General features: G+C 51.0%; 1 protein-coding gene across 1 annotated transcript in view; it reads right to left on the bottom strand.

Annotated features, from left to right (window-relative positions):
* The window catches only part of LOC137455305 (calsequestrin-2), a 52,766-nt gene that overhangs the window by 22,454 nt on the left and 12,046 nt on the right, over nt 1–18,266 (bottom strand). The window contains exons 2-5 of the mRNA XM_068166005.1: nt 11,303–11,387; nt 5,268–5,368; nt 1,004–1,115; nt 132–205 (exon numbers count right to left, since the gene is read on the bottom strand). Coding sequence (XP_068022106.1) covers nt 132–205; nt 1,004–1,115; nt 5,268–5,368; nt 11,303–11,387 — 372 coding nt within the window. The remainder of the gene's footprint in view (nt 1–131; nt 206–1,003; nt 1,116–5,267; nt 5,369–11,302; nt 11,388–18,266) is intronic.

Raw genomic sequence — 18,266 nt, 5'->3', positions numbered from 1 at the left:
CCAATAGCACAGAGTATAGGCAGAATGCAATGGAGAAACTGGAGACAGGCATTAAATCTGGGAACATCCTGAGCTTCTGGAGAGCAGGAGGTGGACTCTGTGAGCTGCCATGAAGGTCCATGGATGCTTACCCCTTTGTCAAAGGTGGCAAAGAACTTGATGTATGGCTGGAAGTGTTCGGCAGCTTCTTCAAATGCTTTGTAATCTGGAAGGAGAAAAGGGGAAGGAAGCAAAGGTTTGACAGGCAGCCCAGCTTGAGCAGGTGAGACAGGCTGTGGTGGTGTAGCAGATCTGGTGAAATGTTGCTTGGTTAGGTAGGAACAGTTGGGTTTTTTTGCTGAAGGCAAGCTCCTCTAATGTGGGTTGCACACTACCACCACCACCTAGAGAGCAGGGGGATTGCCTGGGGCTGGCAAAGAGGAGCTTGCTGGAGAGAGTCTTAGGTGAGGGTTTCTCAAGACTCATCTCAAGGTCATGTTTTGCCTGGACTCTGGTCTCTGAGGTGCCCACTGCTCAGGGCATGGGACCAGCCCCCTCTCAGTCTTGGGGTTCTGTGAGAAGGAACAGGTCAGTGTCTATGCTGGGCTGCTCTGAAGTGTCCTGCTTAATGCTGCTGTGGGTTTGCCAGGTTAGTATTTCATGTGTGTCCCTCTTGTTTGCTTTGCCTCCCTCCCTCTTTCTTTGACCCTTTATGCTCATAAGCAGTGTAACTGTAACCTCAGCTGGTTTGGGGTGAGGTAGACTAACTTCAAGCCCCTGGATTATCTCCCTCTTGTCTTGACAGCAGACACCTTGCAGAAGGGCCATTGCTGTTGGTGTAGGAACGGGCTCATGCACTGTAACGCCAGTAATTTCCCTGCAACCCCACCTCATCCTCCAGCAACTTTGTCACTGTCACAGCCCTAACACATACCCCTAACAACTTAATGCAGAAGAACTGATGCCCAGTCCCCAGAGCCCCAGGCTTGGGCTCCAAGCCCCTCAAAGAACATATTGATCTTACGTTCAGAGTCTTCTCCTTTGAAGTAGCCGATGAGTTTGATTTCCTCGTCGATCTGGTCAAAGGCCTGAAGCTCCAGCTTGCTGTTTATGATCTCCACAGGGTCTTCTAGCAGCTGCCATGACAAATGCATTTGGTAACACACCCATTGGTAGCACAACCCTATGCCTGGCAGAGGGTGTCACTATCAGCCTAAGTGGGGAGAAAGAGGTCACCCAATTTCTCTGCTGCTGGAAACTCGGCTTAGTGCTCTCTGCCTTAATGGGAGGGACTGAGACATGCAGGTCACCTTCAGGTCACCTTCAGAGAAAGCTCTTATTAGGTTCACTGCTTAGGTTAATAATAATAATAATCATCATCATCATCATCATCATCCAGGTTGGAAGAGACCTTCAAGATCATCGTGTCCAACCCATCAACCAATCCAACCCACCCAAACAGCTAACCCATGGCACCAAGCACCCCATCAAGTCTCCTCCTGAACACCTCCAGTGATGGTGACTCCACCACCTCCCCAGGCAGCACATTCCAATGGGCAATCACTCTCTCTGTATAGAACTTTTTCCTAACATCCAGCCTAAACCTCTCCTGGCACAGCCAGAGACTGTGTCCTCTTGTTCTGGTGCTGGTTGCCTGGGAGAAGAGACCAACCTCTGCCTGTCTACAACTTCCCTTCAGGTAGTTGTAGAGAGCAATAAGGTCACCCTGAGTCTCCTTTTCTCCAGGCTAAGCAACCCCAGCTCCCTCAGCCTCTCCTCACAGGGCTGTGTTCCAAACCCCTCACCAACTTTGTTGCCCTTTTCTGGACTTGTTCCAGCAAGTCAACCTCCTTCCTAAACTGAGGGTTAGAATAGAATAGAATAGAATAGAATAGAATAGAATAGAATAGAATAGAATAGAATAGGCCAGACCAGACCAGGTTGGAAGAGACCTTCAAGATCATCAAGTCCAACCTATCACCCAACACCACCTAATCAACCAAACCATGGCACCAACAACCCCATCCAGTCTCTTCCTAAACACCTCCAGTGATGGTGACTCCACCACCTCCTGAGGCAGCCCATTCCAATGGGCAATCACTCTCTCTATGAAGACTTTCATCCTGACATCCAGTCTAAACCTCCCCTGTCACAGCTTGAGACTGCATCCTCTTGTTCTGGTGCTGGTTGCCTGGGAGAAGAAGAGGTTGAAGCACCAAGAGGGAAGCTGGGAGATTCATTTGGGTCTGGGTAACCCAAATGAGTGCTGAGGGGACCTGCTGTGATGAGAGATAAGGGGTAGCAATTGCAGCTGGCTTTAGCAGGACCGAGGATAAAGCAGACTGAAAGGGACCATGAGCTTCTGTGAATGATGGATATCTTTGTGTTCACTTGTCATTCACTGCAAGAGGTCATTGCAGAGAACTTGGCTTTGGAAAGCCCTAATACCAAGACACTGGAGGGTGGCCAAACACTGTTTTGGAGCAGTGGAAAGTCATGTGAATTTTCCTGCCTGTCAGGATGTTGGTGCTGTTGAGAAAGCTGGAAGACCTCTCTGCCTCTTCTGTTTGTCCTTGCTTCTATTTTCTTAACTAGTCACTGCTGGTGAAGGTATTGGGGCTGATTATTTTGCCCTGCAGTACTGGTGTGGGTCAGGTGTGGTTTCACTGGAAAACAACCCAAACAAAAAGCAGTCAGCCCACTACACAGCCTACAGAGGAGCAGAGAACCTCTGGGTTTATTTTCCTTTGAGATCAGGCTGCCAAGGCACCACAGAGGTGTTTGGGTTTACTTCCCTTCTTGGCTGGGCATTTTCTCTTTGGAGTGGAACACACCCAAGCAGAGATCCTTCTTCTCTTCCTTTGTTCATAGAACATGATTTTTCAGTGGCACACCACAAAGTAGAGCAAAGAAAACCTCACAAAGCACCTTACACTGCATCCTTTGTGACTGGTGCTCTGGCATGAGGCCGTCTCTGCTGTGTGTCCACAGCAGCACATGCAGCTCCCTGCTGGCCTGAGCCTTAGGAGCTGGGGATCCCACTGCTGCCAGGGTCACAGCAAAGCCCTGCCCTGGCTGTTGCACTGCTAGGTGAGGCAGATGCCTGAAGCCACTTGCATGTATCACAGTATCACAGTATCACTAAGGTTGGAAAGGACCTCGAGGATCATTAAGTCCAACCTGTCACCACAGACCCCATGACTAGACCATGGCACCAAGTGCCACATCCAATCCCCTCTTGAACACCTCCAGGGACGGTGACTCAACCACCTCCCTGTGTTTTGGCCACCACACCTAATGCACTAAGACACAGACTTTGCTGTAGATCTAAGGTCCTAGGGAGCTGCTTTTCTTCTCCAGCCATGCCTCTGCCCACCAGCACTCCTGCACTGCAGGAGACCACTTAGGCAACCTGCCACCCTGGGAAACAAACCCTTGAAACTCTACCTTACCCCCCCTGATCTGCATTATTACACAGCTGCTCATTCAGGGAGACTCATCTCTAAGGAAAGCTAAGCTGCTGCAAAATGTTTTCACTGCCAAGCAAAGACCATGGCTTTGGGGTGTTGCCTGGGCAGAAAGAGAAGTGCAAGGTGCTGGTGGAGCTTTTGCAAGCCAGCAGAAAGGTGAGTACATAGTTGTGCCCATGCAAAAAATGACCCTCCTTCTCTGGAGATTTTCCTGTGTTCCTGTGCAGCCTGCTCTAGGTGACCCTACCCTGGCAGGGGAATTAGACTAGATGATCTCCAGAGTTCCCTTCCAGCCTCTACCATTCTGTGATTCTGTGACACAAGAGCACTGGGTCCTACCTAGTACCTTGATCTTCTCTAACTCATAGCAGTGCAGTGCAGTATGTTCATTGAACAGGCAGTGGAAGATTATGCTGTTTGTGTGGTTTTGCCTAGAAATGGGCAAACAGTTTGCAGCGGGTGCCTTTTTCAGTGAACTGAGCTCTTCTTAGTTGCTCTATGAGAATGAGACGACTTGGATTCTTTTTTTTCCAATAACCCTCAATTTAAGAAGGACATTGAGACACTTGAATGTGTCCAGAGAAGGGCAATGAGGCTGGGGAGAGGCCTTGAGCACAGCCCTGTGAGGAGAGGCTGAGGGAGCTGGGGTTGTTTAGCCTGGAGAAGAGGAGACTCAGGGGAGACCTTATTGCTCTCTACAACTCCCTGAAGAGAGGTTGTAGCCAGGAGGGGGTTGGTCTCTTCTCCCAGGCAACCAGCACCAGAACAAGAGGACACAGTCTCAAGTTGCACCAGGGGAGGTTCAGGCTGGAGGTGAGGAGAAAGTTCTTTCCAGAGAGAGTTGTTAGCCATTGGAATGTGCTGCCCAGGGAGGTGGTGGAGTCACCATCCCTGGAGGTGTTCAGAAAAGGGCTTGATCATGGCACTTGAAGCCATGGTTTAGTTAGTCCTGAGGTGTTGGGTGGCAGGTTGGACTTGATGATCTCTGAGGTCTTTCCCAACCTTATTGATTCTGTGGCTTTTAAACCGCTCTTCTCTAAAAAAGAAGGCTGAATGGTTTTGCAAATGGCAAAGTGTTTGCACACCAACCAGCTTGCTAACTGAGGTGTATAAGTAGCAGTCAGTTATGAGGGGCTGCCTCTTGCCTCCAACCAAATACTCTGTAAACAGGACAGCAAGCAGAACACCTTATGATGAGGGACTGAAGGAGCTGGGGCTGTTTAGGTTGGAAAGCAGGAGGGTGAGGGGAGACCTCATTGCTCTCTATAGACAACTACCTGAAAGGATGCTGTGGAGGGGCTGGTGCTGGTCTCTTCTCACAGGTTGTAAGTGATAGAACAAGAGGGAAAGCTTCAAGCTGCGACTGGGAAGGTTTAGACTGGACACTAGGAAAAGAATTTTCACTGAAAGAGTGGTCAGGCACTGGAATGTGCTGCCCAGGGAGGTGGTTGAGTTACCAACCCTGGATGTGTTTAAAGGTGATTTGGATGCAGTGCTTGGGGATATGGTTTAGGGGTGAACCTTGTAGAGCAGGGTTATCAGTTGGACTTGGTGATCCCGAGGGTCTCTTCCAACCTGCATGTTTCTGTGCTGCTGTCTTTAAGATGTAAGTGGCTGGTGGCATGTAAATACACCAGCTTTCCCAGGAACCTGTGGCCAGATAAGTGTTTGGGAAGCTGGAAAATGTCATCCTTACCAGGGTGTAACAAACAGGGATGGAATTTCAGATAAAGATAAACCTGTGGTTCTTAGCAGAGGGAGCATTTGCAAGGCCTTCTCTGGGAGGCTTTATCTAGCTTTGAGCTTATCTGTGCTTACATCCAGCAGGAATTCCACCAAGACATCTGTGGCCAGTTCCCCATCAAATTCAATCAACCTCTCATCCTTAAAGACGTAGAGACTCCCCTCTTCAACCAAACCTGAAAGAAGGAGACAGGAAACATAATGTCTACATGTCACTTGAAGCGTTTTTACTACAGGGTGTCTTGCTTATTCTTCCAGCAACACCTCCTGGGCAAATGCAGGTTCCAGTTCACTGTGTTGGAATGGGTTGTCCAGGGAGATGGTTGAGGCCCCATCCCTGGAGGTGTTTAAGCCCAGGCTGGATGAGGCTCTGGCCAGGCTGATCTAGTGTGGGGTGTCCCTGCCCATGGCAGGGGGGTTGGAACTAGATGATCCTTGTGGTCCCTTCCAACCCTGACTGATTCTATGATTCTATGACCTGAAAGCCAAAGCGAGCTCCAAAGTCTCTGAGGTTCAACTAGGCTTGGCAAAAAGGGTTAGAAACCTATGTTAGAGATGTCCCAGGTGGCAGATTTTCATGGTAGATCACTGGATTGAGAACTGGGTGCCACAGCATCTCAGTGGAGGCTTCAAAGTGTCTTGTTTATGTGCCATAGCATTTCCATATGGCTCTTTGGGCTAAAAAGTGAGGGCATTTCTAGCCCCTGGAAGACAGCTGTTCCCAGAGGGAGGCAATGCAAGCAGCCTCTCACCTTTATAGCAAGTTTCCCCTTCTGCTTTGGAGAACAAGCCAGAAGGATTGGTGCCTGGTGTTGGTCTAGTTGGAAACAGCCTGAGCAATTTCCTGACACTTGTTTGAGATGACACCCTTCTACAAGAAGGGCTGGAAGGAGGAATTGGGGAACTGCAGGGTTGGAAGGGACCACAAGGATCATCTAGTGCCAACCCCCCTGCCATGGGCAGGGACACCCCACACTAGATCAGCCTGGCCAGAGCCTCATCCAGCCTGGGCTTAAACACCTCCAGGGATGGGGCCCCAACCACCTGCCTGGACAACCCATTCCAGGGCTTCACCACTCTCATGGGGAAGAACTTCCTCCTCACCTCCAGCCTGAATCTCCCCACCTCCAGCTTCATTCCATTCCCCCTAGTCCTATCACTACCTGAGATCCTGAGCAGTCCCTCCCCAGCCTTCCTGTAGCCCCCTTCAGATACTGGAAGGCCACAATTAGGTCACCTCAGAGCCTTCTCTTCTCCAGACTGAACAGCCCCAACTCCTTCAGTCTGTCCTCACAGGAGAGGTGCTCCAGCCCTCTGATCATCCTTGTGGCCCTTCTCTGGACACCTTCCAGCACCTCCACATCCCTCTTGGAATAGGGGCTCCAGAACTGGAGGCAGTACTCCAGGTGGGGTCTCACCAGGGCTGAGCAGAGGCGGAGAATCACCTCCCTTGCCCTGCTGGCCACACTTCTCCTGATGCAGCCCAGGATCTGATTGGCTTTCTGGGCTGCAAGTGCACACTGAGAGCTCCTGTTGAGCTTCTCCTCCCCCAGCACCCCCAAGTCTCTCTCCTCAGGGCTGCTTTCCAGCCAGTCCCTGCCCAGCCTGGATTTGTGCCTGGGATTGCCTCGACCCAGATGCAGGACCCTGCACTTGCTCTTATTGAACTTCATGAGGTTGGCTTGTGCCCACCTCTCCAGCCTGTCCAGGTCCCTCTGGATGGCCTCCCTTCCCTCCAGCTGTCTGCTGCACCACACAGCTTGGTGTCATCAGCAAACTTGCTGAGGGTGCACTCAGTGCCACTGTCCATGGCACCCACAAAGATGTTGAACAAGCCTGGTCCCAGGACTGATCCCTGAGGGACTCTGCTTGTCCCTGGCCTCCACTGGGACATGGAGCCATTGACAGCCACTCTTTGGGTGCAGCCATCAAGCCAGTTCCTTATCCATCTAGTGGTCACCCATCAAACCCATGTGTCACCAGCCTGGAGACCAGGATGTGGTGTGGGACAGTGTCGAAGGCTTTGCTCAGCTCCAGGTAAATGACATCAGTTGCTCGCCCCTCAGCTATTAATTTTGTCACCTGCTCATAGAAGGCCACCAGGTTGGTCAGGCAGGATTTGCCCTTGGCAAAGCCATGCTGACTGTTCCAAATCACCTCATGGAGCAGATCATCTTGAGTGCCATTACACAGCCTGTGCAGGTGAGGGGCAGATCCTCCTTCATGAACCTGACCTCCTTCTACAACAAGATGACCCCCGTAATAGATGAGGGAAAGGCTGTGGATTTTGTAAAGCCTTTGACACTATGTCCCACAGCATCCTCCTGGAGAAACTGGCTGCTCCTGGCTTGGATGGGTGGATGCCACACTGGGTAAAAACCTGTCTGGATGGCCAGGATCAAATCCAGCTGGTGCCCAGTCACAAGTGGTGTTCTCCAGGGCTCAGTATTGGGAACAGTTCTCTTTAGTATCTTTATCAATGATCTGGACAAGGGGATTGAGTGCACCCTCTATAAGTTTGCAGATGACACTAGCCTGGGTGGGTTGTGTTGATCTGCCTGAGGATCAGAAGGCTTTACAGAGGGACCTGGACAGGCTGGATTGATGGACTGAGGTGAGCTGCATGAAATTCAACAAGGCTGGGACTCGCACTTGGGTCACAACCACCCCATGAACACTCCAGGCTTGGGTCTGAGTGGCTGGAAAGCTGCCCAGCAGAGAAGATCTAAGGGTGTTGATCAACAGGAGGCTGCACATAAGCTGGTGTGTGCCCAGATGGCCAAGAAGGCCAACAGCATCCTGGCCTGTATCAAGAATGTGGTGAGCAGCAGGAGCAGGGATGTGGTTGTTGCCCTGTACACTGGTGAGGCTCCATCCTGAGTGCTGTGATCAGGTTTGGAGCCTCACTACAAGAAAGACATCGAGGTGCCAGAGCACATCCAGGGAAGATCAGCATATCCTGTGATGGGTCTGGAGAAGAGGTCTTGTGAGGAGTGGCTGAGGGAACTGGGCTTATTTAGCCTGGAGAGAAGTAGGCTGAGGAGAGACCTTCTGGCTCTCTAGAGCTACCTGAATGGAAGTTGGAATGAGGTGGGGGTCAGCTTCTTCTCTCTAGTAACAAGCCATGGGATGAGAGGAAACCTTCTCAGTTGCACCAAGGGAAGTTTAGGTTGGACATTAGATGGAAATTCTTCACTGAAATGGTTCTCAGACCCTGGAATGGGCTCCCCAGGGAGGTGATTGAATCCCTGTTCCTGGAGGTGTTTCAAAGATTAAGAGATGTGGTGCTGAGGGATGTGATTTAACACCAGACATAGTAGAGTCAGATACCAGTTGGACTCAACAATCTTAAAGATCTTTTCCAACCGAAACAACTCCAGGATTGTATGATCCAAAGCATGAGGGACAGAGCTCAGCCAGAACTTGTGCTCTGTTCTTCCCAACTGTTGAACTTTTCATTCAGGTCACAGTTTGGCCTCAGCTGGAAAAATTCTGCACCAGGAACTTGGTTTAGCTCGGCTGTCTACCTTGCAGTAAATCACAGTGGGCTCTGACTGACATCCCAAACTTTAACAACCTGTCACTGCAGGGAAAATGGATTTTGGTGCAGGTGGTGCTCTCTGCCCAAAGAAGGCTTGACTGTGTGAACACAAACAGTCAGGAGGAAGTTCTTCCCCATGAGAGTGGTGAAGCCCTGGAATGGGTTGTCCAGGGAGGTGGTTGAGGCCCCATCCCTGGAGGTGTTTAAGCCCAGGCTGGAAGAGGCTGTGGCCAGGCTGATCTAGTGTGGGGTGTCCCTGCCCATGGCAGGGGGGTTGGAACTAGATGATCCTTGTGGTCCCTTCCAACCCTCACTGATTCTATGACCTGAAAGCCAAAGCGAGCTCCAAAGTCTCTGGTGTTCAACTAGGCTTGGCAAAAAGGTTAGAAACCTATGTTAGAGATGTCCCAGGTGGCAGATTTTAATGGTAGGTAGATCACTGGATTGAGAACTGGGTGCCACAGCATCTCAGTGGAGGCTTCAAAGTGTCTCGTTTATGTGCCATAGTATTTCCATATGGCTCTTTGGGCTAAAAAGTGAGGGCATTTCTAGCCCCTGGAAGACAGCTGTTCCCAGAGGGAGGCAATGCAAGCAGCCTCTCACCTTTATAGCAAGTTTCCCCTTCTGCTTTGGAGAACAAGCCAGGAGGATTGGTGCCTGGATACCAAACAACTGCAAGGCTGTAGCTTCCCCACTATAGAATCATAGAATTGTTAGGTTTGGAAGGGACCTCAAGGATCATTTAGTTCCAATCCTGTTGTCATGGGCAGGGACACCTCACACTACAGCAGGTTGCTCACAGCTACATCCAGCCTGGCCTTAAAAACCTCCAAGGATGAGGCTTCCACCACCTCATTGGTTCAACATCTTTGTGGGGGACATGGACAGTGGCATTGAGTGCACCCTCAGCAAGTTTGCTGATGACACCAAGCTGTGTGGTGCAGCAGACACGCTGGAGGGAAGGGAGGCCATCCAGAGGGACCTTGACAGGCTGGAGAGGTGGGCACAGGCCAACCTCATGAAGTTCAATAAGAGCAAGTGCAGGGTCCTGCATCTGGGTCGAGGCAATCCCAGGCACAAATACAGGCTAGGCAGTGACTGGCTGGAGGATAGCCCTGAGGAGAGAGACTTGGGGGTGCTGGTGGACAAAAAGCTCAACATGAGCTCTCAGTGTGCACTTGCAGCCCGCAAAGCCAATCAGATCCTGGGCTGCATCAGGAGAAGTGTGGCCAGCAGGTTGAGGGAGGTGATCCTCCCCCTCTACTCAGCCCTGGTGAGACCCCACCTGGAGTACTGTGTCCAGTTCTGGAGCCCCTATTACAAGAGGGATGTGGAGGTGCTGGAACGTGTCCAGAGAAGGGCCACGAGGATGAGCAGAGGGCTGGAGCACCTCTCCTGTGAGGACAGACTGAAGGAGTTGGGGCTGTTCAGTCTGCAGAAGAGAAGGCTCCGAGGTGACCTAATTGTCGCCTTCCAGTATCTGAAGGGGGCCTACAGGAAGGTTGGGGAAGGACTTCTCAGGATCTCAGGTAGTGATAGGACTAGGGGGAATGGAATGAAGCTGGAGGTGGGGAGATTCAGGCTGGATGTGAGGAGGAGGTTCTTCCCCATGAGAGTGGTGAAACCCTGGAATGGGTTGTCCAGGGAGATGGTCGAGGCCCCGTTCCTGGGGGTGTTTAAGAGCAGGCTGGATGAGGCTCTGTCCAGCCTGATCTAGTGTGGGGTGTCCCTGCCCATGGCAGGGGGGTTGGAACTAGATGATCCTTGTGGTCCCTTCCAACCCTGAATGAAACTATGAAACTATGAAACCTCCCTGGGCAACCTGCTCCAGTCTCTCACCACCCTCATGGGGAAGAACTTCTTCCTAACATCCAATCTGAATCTACCCATTTCTAGTTTTGTTCCATTCCCCCCAGTCCTATCACTCCCTGACACCCTAATAAGTCCCTCCCCAGCTTTCTTGTATCCCCCTTCAGATACTGGAAGGCTACAATAAAGTCTCCTTGGAGCTTTCTCTTCTTCAGGCTAAACAGCCCCAGCTCCCTCAGGCTGTTCCCATAGGAGAGGTGCAGCAGCCCTCTGATCATCCTTATGGTCTTTCTCTGGACACACTTCAGCACCTCCAGATCCTTCCTGTAATAGGGGCTCCAGAACTGGATGCAGGGCCAGGGGTCACTCTGCCTTGAGGCTGGTGACATTTGGGGTCCTATGTGATCAGCCTGTCGATTTTGGTTCTGCGCTGCTGTGTCAGACCTGTGTGTGTGCACTCCATGGCACCTGCTCAGCAAGCTGTGAGCTTCCACTCTGCCATCACTACGACATGAAGTGGCTTTCTTTTTCAGCTGTATAGCTTTGTTTTGGCACCCTCAGCCAGGAAGACTTTTCAGTGAAAGGGGCTCAGCTCATTCCTTTCATCCTTACCCCTGTGTTTGGGTGGGTAAGTGGTCAGTGTGCAGTTGCCACTATCATCCTCATGACAAGGATTTGTCTGTCCTCTGTGGGGTTGGCTGTTGGGCATCCTTCTGTGCTCTCTCCAAGCTATTCCACAGACATCACACATGGGACTCACCTAACTTTTTGGCAAGTTTGGCATCCTTTTTGGAGTCCACCATCCCAAAGCCAATGCTCCTGGGCTCCAGGACCTGAGCTGCCAGCTGTGGAAGGAAGAAGAGAACCCAGCATTAGCAGCATTTACACCAGAGGGTATCTAAAGGGCACCGTGCACTGCTAGCATGGCATGACAGACACAAGTGACCCATATTCTGCCTTCAAACAGCACCAATGACTGGGATGCATCACATGCTACCTTCCCACTGAGATAACACTGCCCAGAGGTCACAAGGGTTGCGTTTCTTCCCACTATGTCCCAGCCCTGAGTTCGCTGGTGATACCACAAGCTGTTAACTGCTGCTTGACACTTTGGCACTGGGGGATGGCTCCTGACCAAACTGGGGACACCAAAGCAGGGGGCACAGCTGGGAGAAAGATCTGTGCCACCAACACAACCCAAAACCTGACTTCCTGAGTGGGAGGGGAGTGTGAGGTGTGGGCACCATGGACATTTGAACTCTGGAAGTGCTTGGTGCCAGGCAGCAGTGGCTGGAGACCGGAGGGGATGCAGGACACCGCGGCAGCACGGTTCCTTCGTACATCTATTGGGATGGCCAGGGCAGGAGCCTGGAGAAATAAAGCAGTCTGCTGGCTTTGCAGGAGCAGTCCCCTCTCCTACAGAATGCTTTGAGTCATGTCTCATGCTCAGGCTTCAGTCACCCCCTGTTCCTGGTTCCATCTTTTTCCTTAAGGAACGAGCCTCATCCCAGCTGTGCTCGTGTTTGCCTCCTGCTCGTGTCGCCTCCTGAAGCTTCAGGGAAGCACTGCCCCCGGTCCCCCCAGGCTTGATGAAGGGGCCTCTTGCAGAGATCGAGTTTCTGCCTGTTTTGTGAAAATAGATCTGTGAGGAAAGGAGAGACGCTCTGCAAGTGCCCCGCGGAGGGAGCGGCCCCGGGTGAGACCCTGTGAATTCCAGATGGGCTCCACAGAGATGCAGTGACCCCGGGAAATAAGCCCCTTTACCCACCAGATGACTGGCTTAGCCCCACCACAGGCATGACAGAGACCCTACAAGGTGGTAGTGATGCTCTGAGGTCAACAAGCAGCTGTAAGAGCCCCCTCCTCCTCCCTCTCCTTCTGTGCTCCACAAATGCCTCTGATGCTGATGGTTTCCTAGCTGTCCCTCCTCCCAGCCCTGCTAGAAGGGAGCGGAGTAATGGGGACAAGGAACTGGGGGCCTCAGAGACAGGAATGTCCCTATTAGGGCACAGCTGCCTGCACTCAGACATGGGAGGCTGGAGGGAGGCAGAAGAAAAGCTGTGGCAGAAAGATGGAGGGATGATTTATGAGGAACACCCTCCCTCAGGGCCCATTTGGGCACCCTCCCCCAGCCCCAAAGCCAGTTCAAATGTCACCCAGTGACGCTGCCCCCACGGACGTGCGGCCCCTTGTCTCCCCTGCTATAAATAACCTCTGCCTGTGCCCGGCTGCTGCAAGAGTGAGTGGTGATTTAAAGGCACTGGGGAGCAAAAGTGTGGGGCAGCCCCCTTGCCTGCACACCAGGGTGTCATGGGTCTGACCAGCTCCCTGTGCTGGTAGCATCCAGGCCTTCCTTGAAATCCTGAAGGATGCACCAGGGGAGGTTTAGGCTGGAGGTGAGGAGAAAGTTCTTCCCAGAGAGAGTTGTTAGCCATTGGAATGTGCTGCCCAGGGAGGTGGTGGAGTCACCGCCCCTGGAGGTGTTCAAGAGGGGATTGGATGTGGCACTTGGTGCCATGGTTCAGTAGTCATGAGGTATTGGGTGACAGGTTGGACTTGATGATCTTTGAGGTCTTTTCCAACCTTATTGATCCTATGAGAGGCAGCTGCCCTGGTGATAAAGGCTCAGAGAACTGGCTTGGGCAAAGGGGAGTGATGGAGACCATGGCTATCTTCTCCCTTCCACCCAGAACTGTACCAAAGCCCTCCAAAAGGCCTTATTCTCCACCACCCTCCCCAATAGCACCATGACCTTGATCCCCCCTTGGCTACCTGGGCTGTTGTCTTTATTGGGAAATGCCAGCTTGTGAGGCCAAAGAGGTGCTTGTGTCATGCAAGCAAGAGGGACTCACTGCTCTTTCCTTGCTCCCTACCAGTGCTTTGAAATAAAGGTGAGGCTGCATGTTCAGGGCATGTGCTTACAGTGGATACCACCTGAATGGGGCACAGCCCTGGTCTGTGTTGGCACAGGTTTAGTTGATAAGATGGTGTTGGGTGATAGGTTGGACTTGATGATTGTGAAGGTCTTTTCCAATCTGGTTAATTCTGTTCTATTCTATTCCACTTTATTCCATTCTATTCTATTCTATTCTATTCTATTCTATTCTATTCTATTCTATTCTATTCTATTCTATTCTATTCTATTCTATTCTATTCTATTCTATTCTATTCTATTCTATTCTATTCTATTCTATTCTATTCTACCCTATTCCACTCTATTCTATTCTATTCTATTCTATTCTATTCTATTCTATTCTATTCTATTCTATTCTATTCCACTCTATTCCACTCTATTCTATCAATTGAAAAGGCAATTGGATCACTGGTCTGCCACCAATCTGGCATTCCATCTCCTGGTTCAGGTCATAAGTGTCCATGTGAGAGCACCTGAGAGCAGTTGGTACCCAACAATGCAAGGAAGGATGGATACCTCCTGTGAGTTTCCTAGACATCTGCAAGTGGGCAGTGGGGAGAGAAGCTGTTCTCTGTTCCCCATTGTAGGGATCTGCCTTTAAGAGACAAATGGATGGAGCCTGTAGGATCATCAGCTTTTGAGGACATTGTCAGCCTGTTCCCTCTTGTTGGCAGCTGTGTAGACAAGCAAGAGGTTCCTTAGGAACAGCATTTGAGGCTCTGGCTGCATTGTAACCAGAGGTAAAACACAGAAAGTTCAAGGGAAGAAGACTGTTCAGTCATGTCCAATCCATACTCCAACTAGAATCATAGAATCAATCAATAAGGTTGGAAGAGACCTCAAAGATCATCAGGTCACGAGCTAAGATCATCAAGCCACTAGCCAATCACCTAAAAGTAGGTTGGCCACATCCTGATGTTAAGGCACTTTAAGCTCAGTAGTTCTTGACTCCTGCACACAGGAGATGGTTTGAGTGTCTTGGGGGTATTAGAAGCAGCTCAAAAATGTGCAGAAAAGCCACAACAGCTGCTATAGACAAGCAGGTGGGGGGGGAGTGGAGATGGTTGCAACAGATCAGGCATTGATCAGGAGTGACGTATGTCAGCACGCAGCATCTGCAAGGTGGCTCTCCTCAGAGGGCAGTGGGTGCTGGGAAAGAGTAAATGTGTCCAGAAAGAGTGAGGGATGGGATGAAAGTCTCTGTGTGTGATGCTGTGGGAGTGTGCATTTCATTAGATCTCAAGGCATGAAAGGTTACAGTAGCACTGGAAGTGTGCCTGCTGGCGTGGCAGGGCTCACATCACTGTGTCTAGCCAGACTGTCTCTAGAAGGTGTATGTGCTGTGGGTAGAGAGTGTTTGGAGGTGTTCCTCTGAGCAGGCTCATCCCAAGAGATGTGTAACAGATGTCAAATCCTCTTACAAGGAGAGGCTGAGAGACCTGCAGTTCTTTAGCCTGGAAAAGAGACTTGCTGGGGGGGGATCTTATCAATGTTCATAAATACCTGAAGGGTGGAGGTTGAGAGGATGGGGCTGGGCTCTTGTCAGTGGTGCCCAGTGACAGGGCAGGAGGTGCAGGCTAGAACACAGGAGGTTTCACTTGAACTTAAGGAGAAACTTCTTCCCTTTGAGGGTGGTAAAGCACTGGACCAGGCTGCCCAGAGAGGCTGTGGAGTCTCCTTCACTGAAGACTTTCCAGTGGTGAAACACTGGACCAGGCTGCCCAGAGAGGTTGTGGAGTCTCCTTCACTGAAGACTTTCCCGTGGTGGAACACTGGACCAGGCTGCCCAGAGAGGTTGTGGAGTCTCCTTCACTGAAGACTTTCCAGTGGTGAAACACTGGACCAGGCTGCCCAGAGAGGTTGTGGAGTCTCCTTCATTGAAGACTTTCCAAACCTGCCTGGACATGTTCCTGTGCATCTGAATCTAGGCAAACCTGCATTAGCAGAAGGGTCAGACTAGGCTTAGGGGAGTCCCTTCCAGCCCTTGATTCTGTGTGAACAGTGTGTGTCTATGGGAGACTGCATGTGTACAGCATGTGTGTGCACCTGCAGGGATGAAGCTGTGGGTAAGTCCACCTCCTTTGCTGGGACATTCATGCTGGTGAGATAATCTGGTGAGGGGTACAGCCTGTACCCATCTGTAGAGCACTGAGGTCTCACACTGGGCACATTTTTATGCAACATGAGGCTCTTGGAAGCTCTTTCCACTTGGCAGTGCCTAGAACTTTGCAGTGTCTCAGAACCCATGGTGGCTTTTTCAAGTGCAAGTTATGCAGAGGCTGAGCATTGCTTTCCTCTTTCCCCTCCATCAGGTGAGTCTGACCAGTGCTTAGGTGAGGATGTATTCCCACACCTATATTTGAAGCCTGTAAGGTAGCAAAATACAGAGTGTGCCAGAGGCACAGGGGTTTGGCTAGTTGCCCTCTGCTCATTACAGTATCAAGCATTTATATATCCCCTTACAGTATTTTCTGATTCCATAATGCTAGTGGGATTTGAATGCAGATAGAGTTTCTAATCTTGACAATCCTCTTGGCTCAGGACCTTGGGACAGAAGCAGTTGTAATGTAAGAACACAGCCCCTCCTCCTCCCTTTAAATTCATATCACTTGAAGTCTTGGCCAGCCAAAGCCTTTGCCTTTGTGTCAGCCTCTATAGTGGGTAATTTAGCTCCAACAGCTGCATGGGGAGGTGGAAGGGAGAAACTGCCCTGGAAGAACTGGACCTAACTGGTCATGCAGTCCCTAAGGTACAGCAGGATCATTAGGCAAGCAGAGCTGGCTGAAAGTGTGAGCAAAAATCCCAATGACTTGTAAGCTCATTTCCCATGCACATTTTGCAGCCTTCCTGTCATGCACAAAGCCTTTACAATGCACATTTTCTAGCCACAGGACCACAAGCCATGCCCTGTGCAGCACTGGGAGAAGGAGGTGTGAGCTTGGGGGCACTCCTCTTTTCTCCCCCTTCCCTCAGGTAATAGCTGTACTTGAATTTGTATAAGCATGAGGGAGTGCATGGCCCCTGTTTAAGACCAGGCTGGATGAGGCTCTGGCCACGAGGATGAGCAGAGGGCTGGAGCACCTCTCCTATGAGGACAGACTGAAGGAGTTGGGGCTGTTCAGTCTGGAGAAGAGAAGGCTCCCAGGTGACCTAATTGTGGCCTTCCAGTATCTGAAGGGGGCTACAGGAAGGCTGGGGAGGGACTGCTCAGGATCTCAGGTAGTGATAGGACTAGGGGGAATGGAATGAAGCTGTAGGTGGGGAGATTGAGGCTGGAGGGGAGGAGGAAGTTCTTCCCCATGAGAGTGGTGAAGCCCTGGAATGGGTTGTCCAGGGAGGTGGTTGAGGCCCCATCCCTGGAGGTGTTTAAGAGCAGGCTGGCTGAGGCTGTGGCCAGGCTTATCTAGTGTGGGGTGTCCCTGCCCATGGCAGGGGGGTTGGAACTAGATGCTCCTTGTGGTCCCTTCCAACCCTGACTGATTCTATGATACTATGATACTATACTATGATACTCTGGGGTGTGTGAGAGATGCCAGCCCAAAGTGAAGCTGGAGGTACTGCCAAGTAAGCAGCCATCACCTCATCTCGGAGGGATGCAACAGTTACAGGCAATCTGAATAATGGGGATGGAGGGAAACAACTCCCTGCCAGGACAGCTCAGCTTCACACCTACCTGAACCTAGGTGTGATGCTGGAAAGCTTCACAGGGTCATGGAGCAGCTGTGCCATAACAGGCTGCCCGACTGCACACCTATTCCAGCTGCGGACAACGCTGGGGCAAACCTGGCACCTGGTGGCAGTTTTGCTGCTAAATGGCAGAGCAAATCCAACAGAGAAGGCTACAAATGGGAGTGGGAGGGGTGGGTGTCATGGTGTGAAGTCTGTGGAGTGTGGTGTCTGTGGAGTGACATTGTGGCTTCCTGGCCTGGACTTTCTTTCCACTTTCCTAGCACCCGCTTATCTTCCACAGCTGCTCAGGCTGGGAGGCAAAGCACTGGGGGCATTTGGGCCTCTGTGAGAGCTATCATGAGTAAATTCCTCAGCATGGGGAGCTTTCTGTGTGGCTGGCTGGCAGAGGTGGAAGAATAAAACTCAAGCAACACGGAGAGGAGAGCAACAGAAGATGATAGGGGAGTGTCTTCCCCACTGTTTGTCTCCTAAATCCTTTAAAGCTGTCAGAACCAGGTTGATGTGATGATGCTGATGCTGATGATTTTATATCCCCAAATGTTAGGTGTTTATTTTCATAAAAAGCAGGAGGAGATGGCAAATATTTAGGGTATTTCCCCCAAAACCCCTTCTGATCTCTATGCAGGACTCATGCCTTCATGCTACTGTTTGCTTCTCTGCCGTTCAAGCTGGTGGGCAGTTTGCTGGAGAGCAGAGGAGGTTATGTCTCCTTCCTAATGCTATACCATGACTTCTAACATTCCCTTGCATGCCCCACTACTAACATTTCAGGTTCTTGCATAATTCAGGCTGGTCCTGAAGTTATCAAAGTGAAGGGCCAGAAGCTTGCTGAGCAGCTGCCACTAGAGAAGTCACCCTGCTGGCTGGCAGAAGAAGACAGGAAAGAGCACGTTGGTCTCACCTTCCTGCCCTTTTCCACCACCTGAGCAGCCTGGAGAGGCTATTTATTGCTGAATCTGTCCTCTCAGAAACTGCTGCTTCTTAGTCTGAAAGGCAAGTCCCCAAATACGGAAACCCCAAAGGTCACTCCTGCGGAGGTAGCTTTCACAGGTAACACTCCAAGAAAGCCACCCTGGGGCTTTAATTGCCACTCAGCCTGGCAGTACATACGATGTACTCT

The sequence above is a fragment of the Melanerpes formicivorus genome, unplaced genomic scaffold, assembly GCF_026170545.1.
Source record: "Melanerpes formicivorus ecotype bairdi unplaced genomic scaffold, bMelFor1.0.p_v2 SCAF_95, whole genome shotgun sequence".
In the NCBI taxonomy this organism is placed as follows: Eukaryota; Metazoa; Chordata; class Aves; order Piciformes; family Picidae; genus Melanerpes; species Melanerpes formicivorus.
This window is presented reverse-complemented; position numbering and strand designations above follow the sequence as displayed.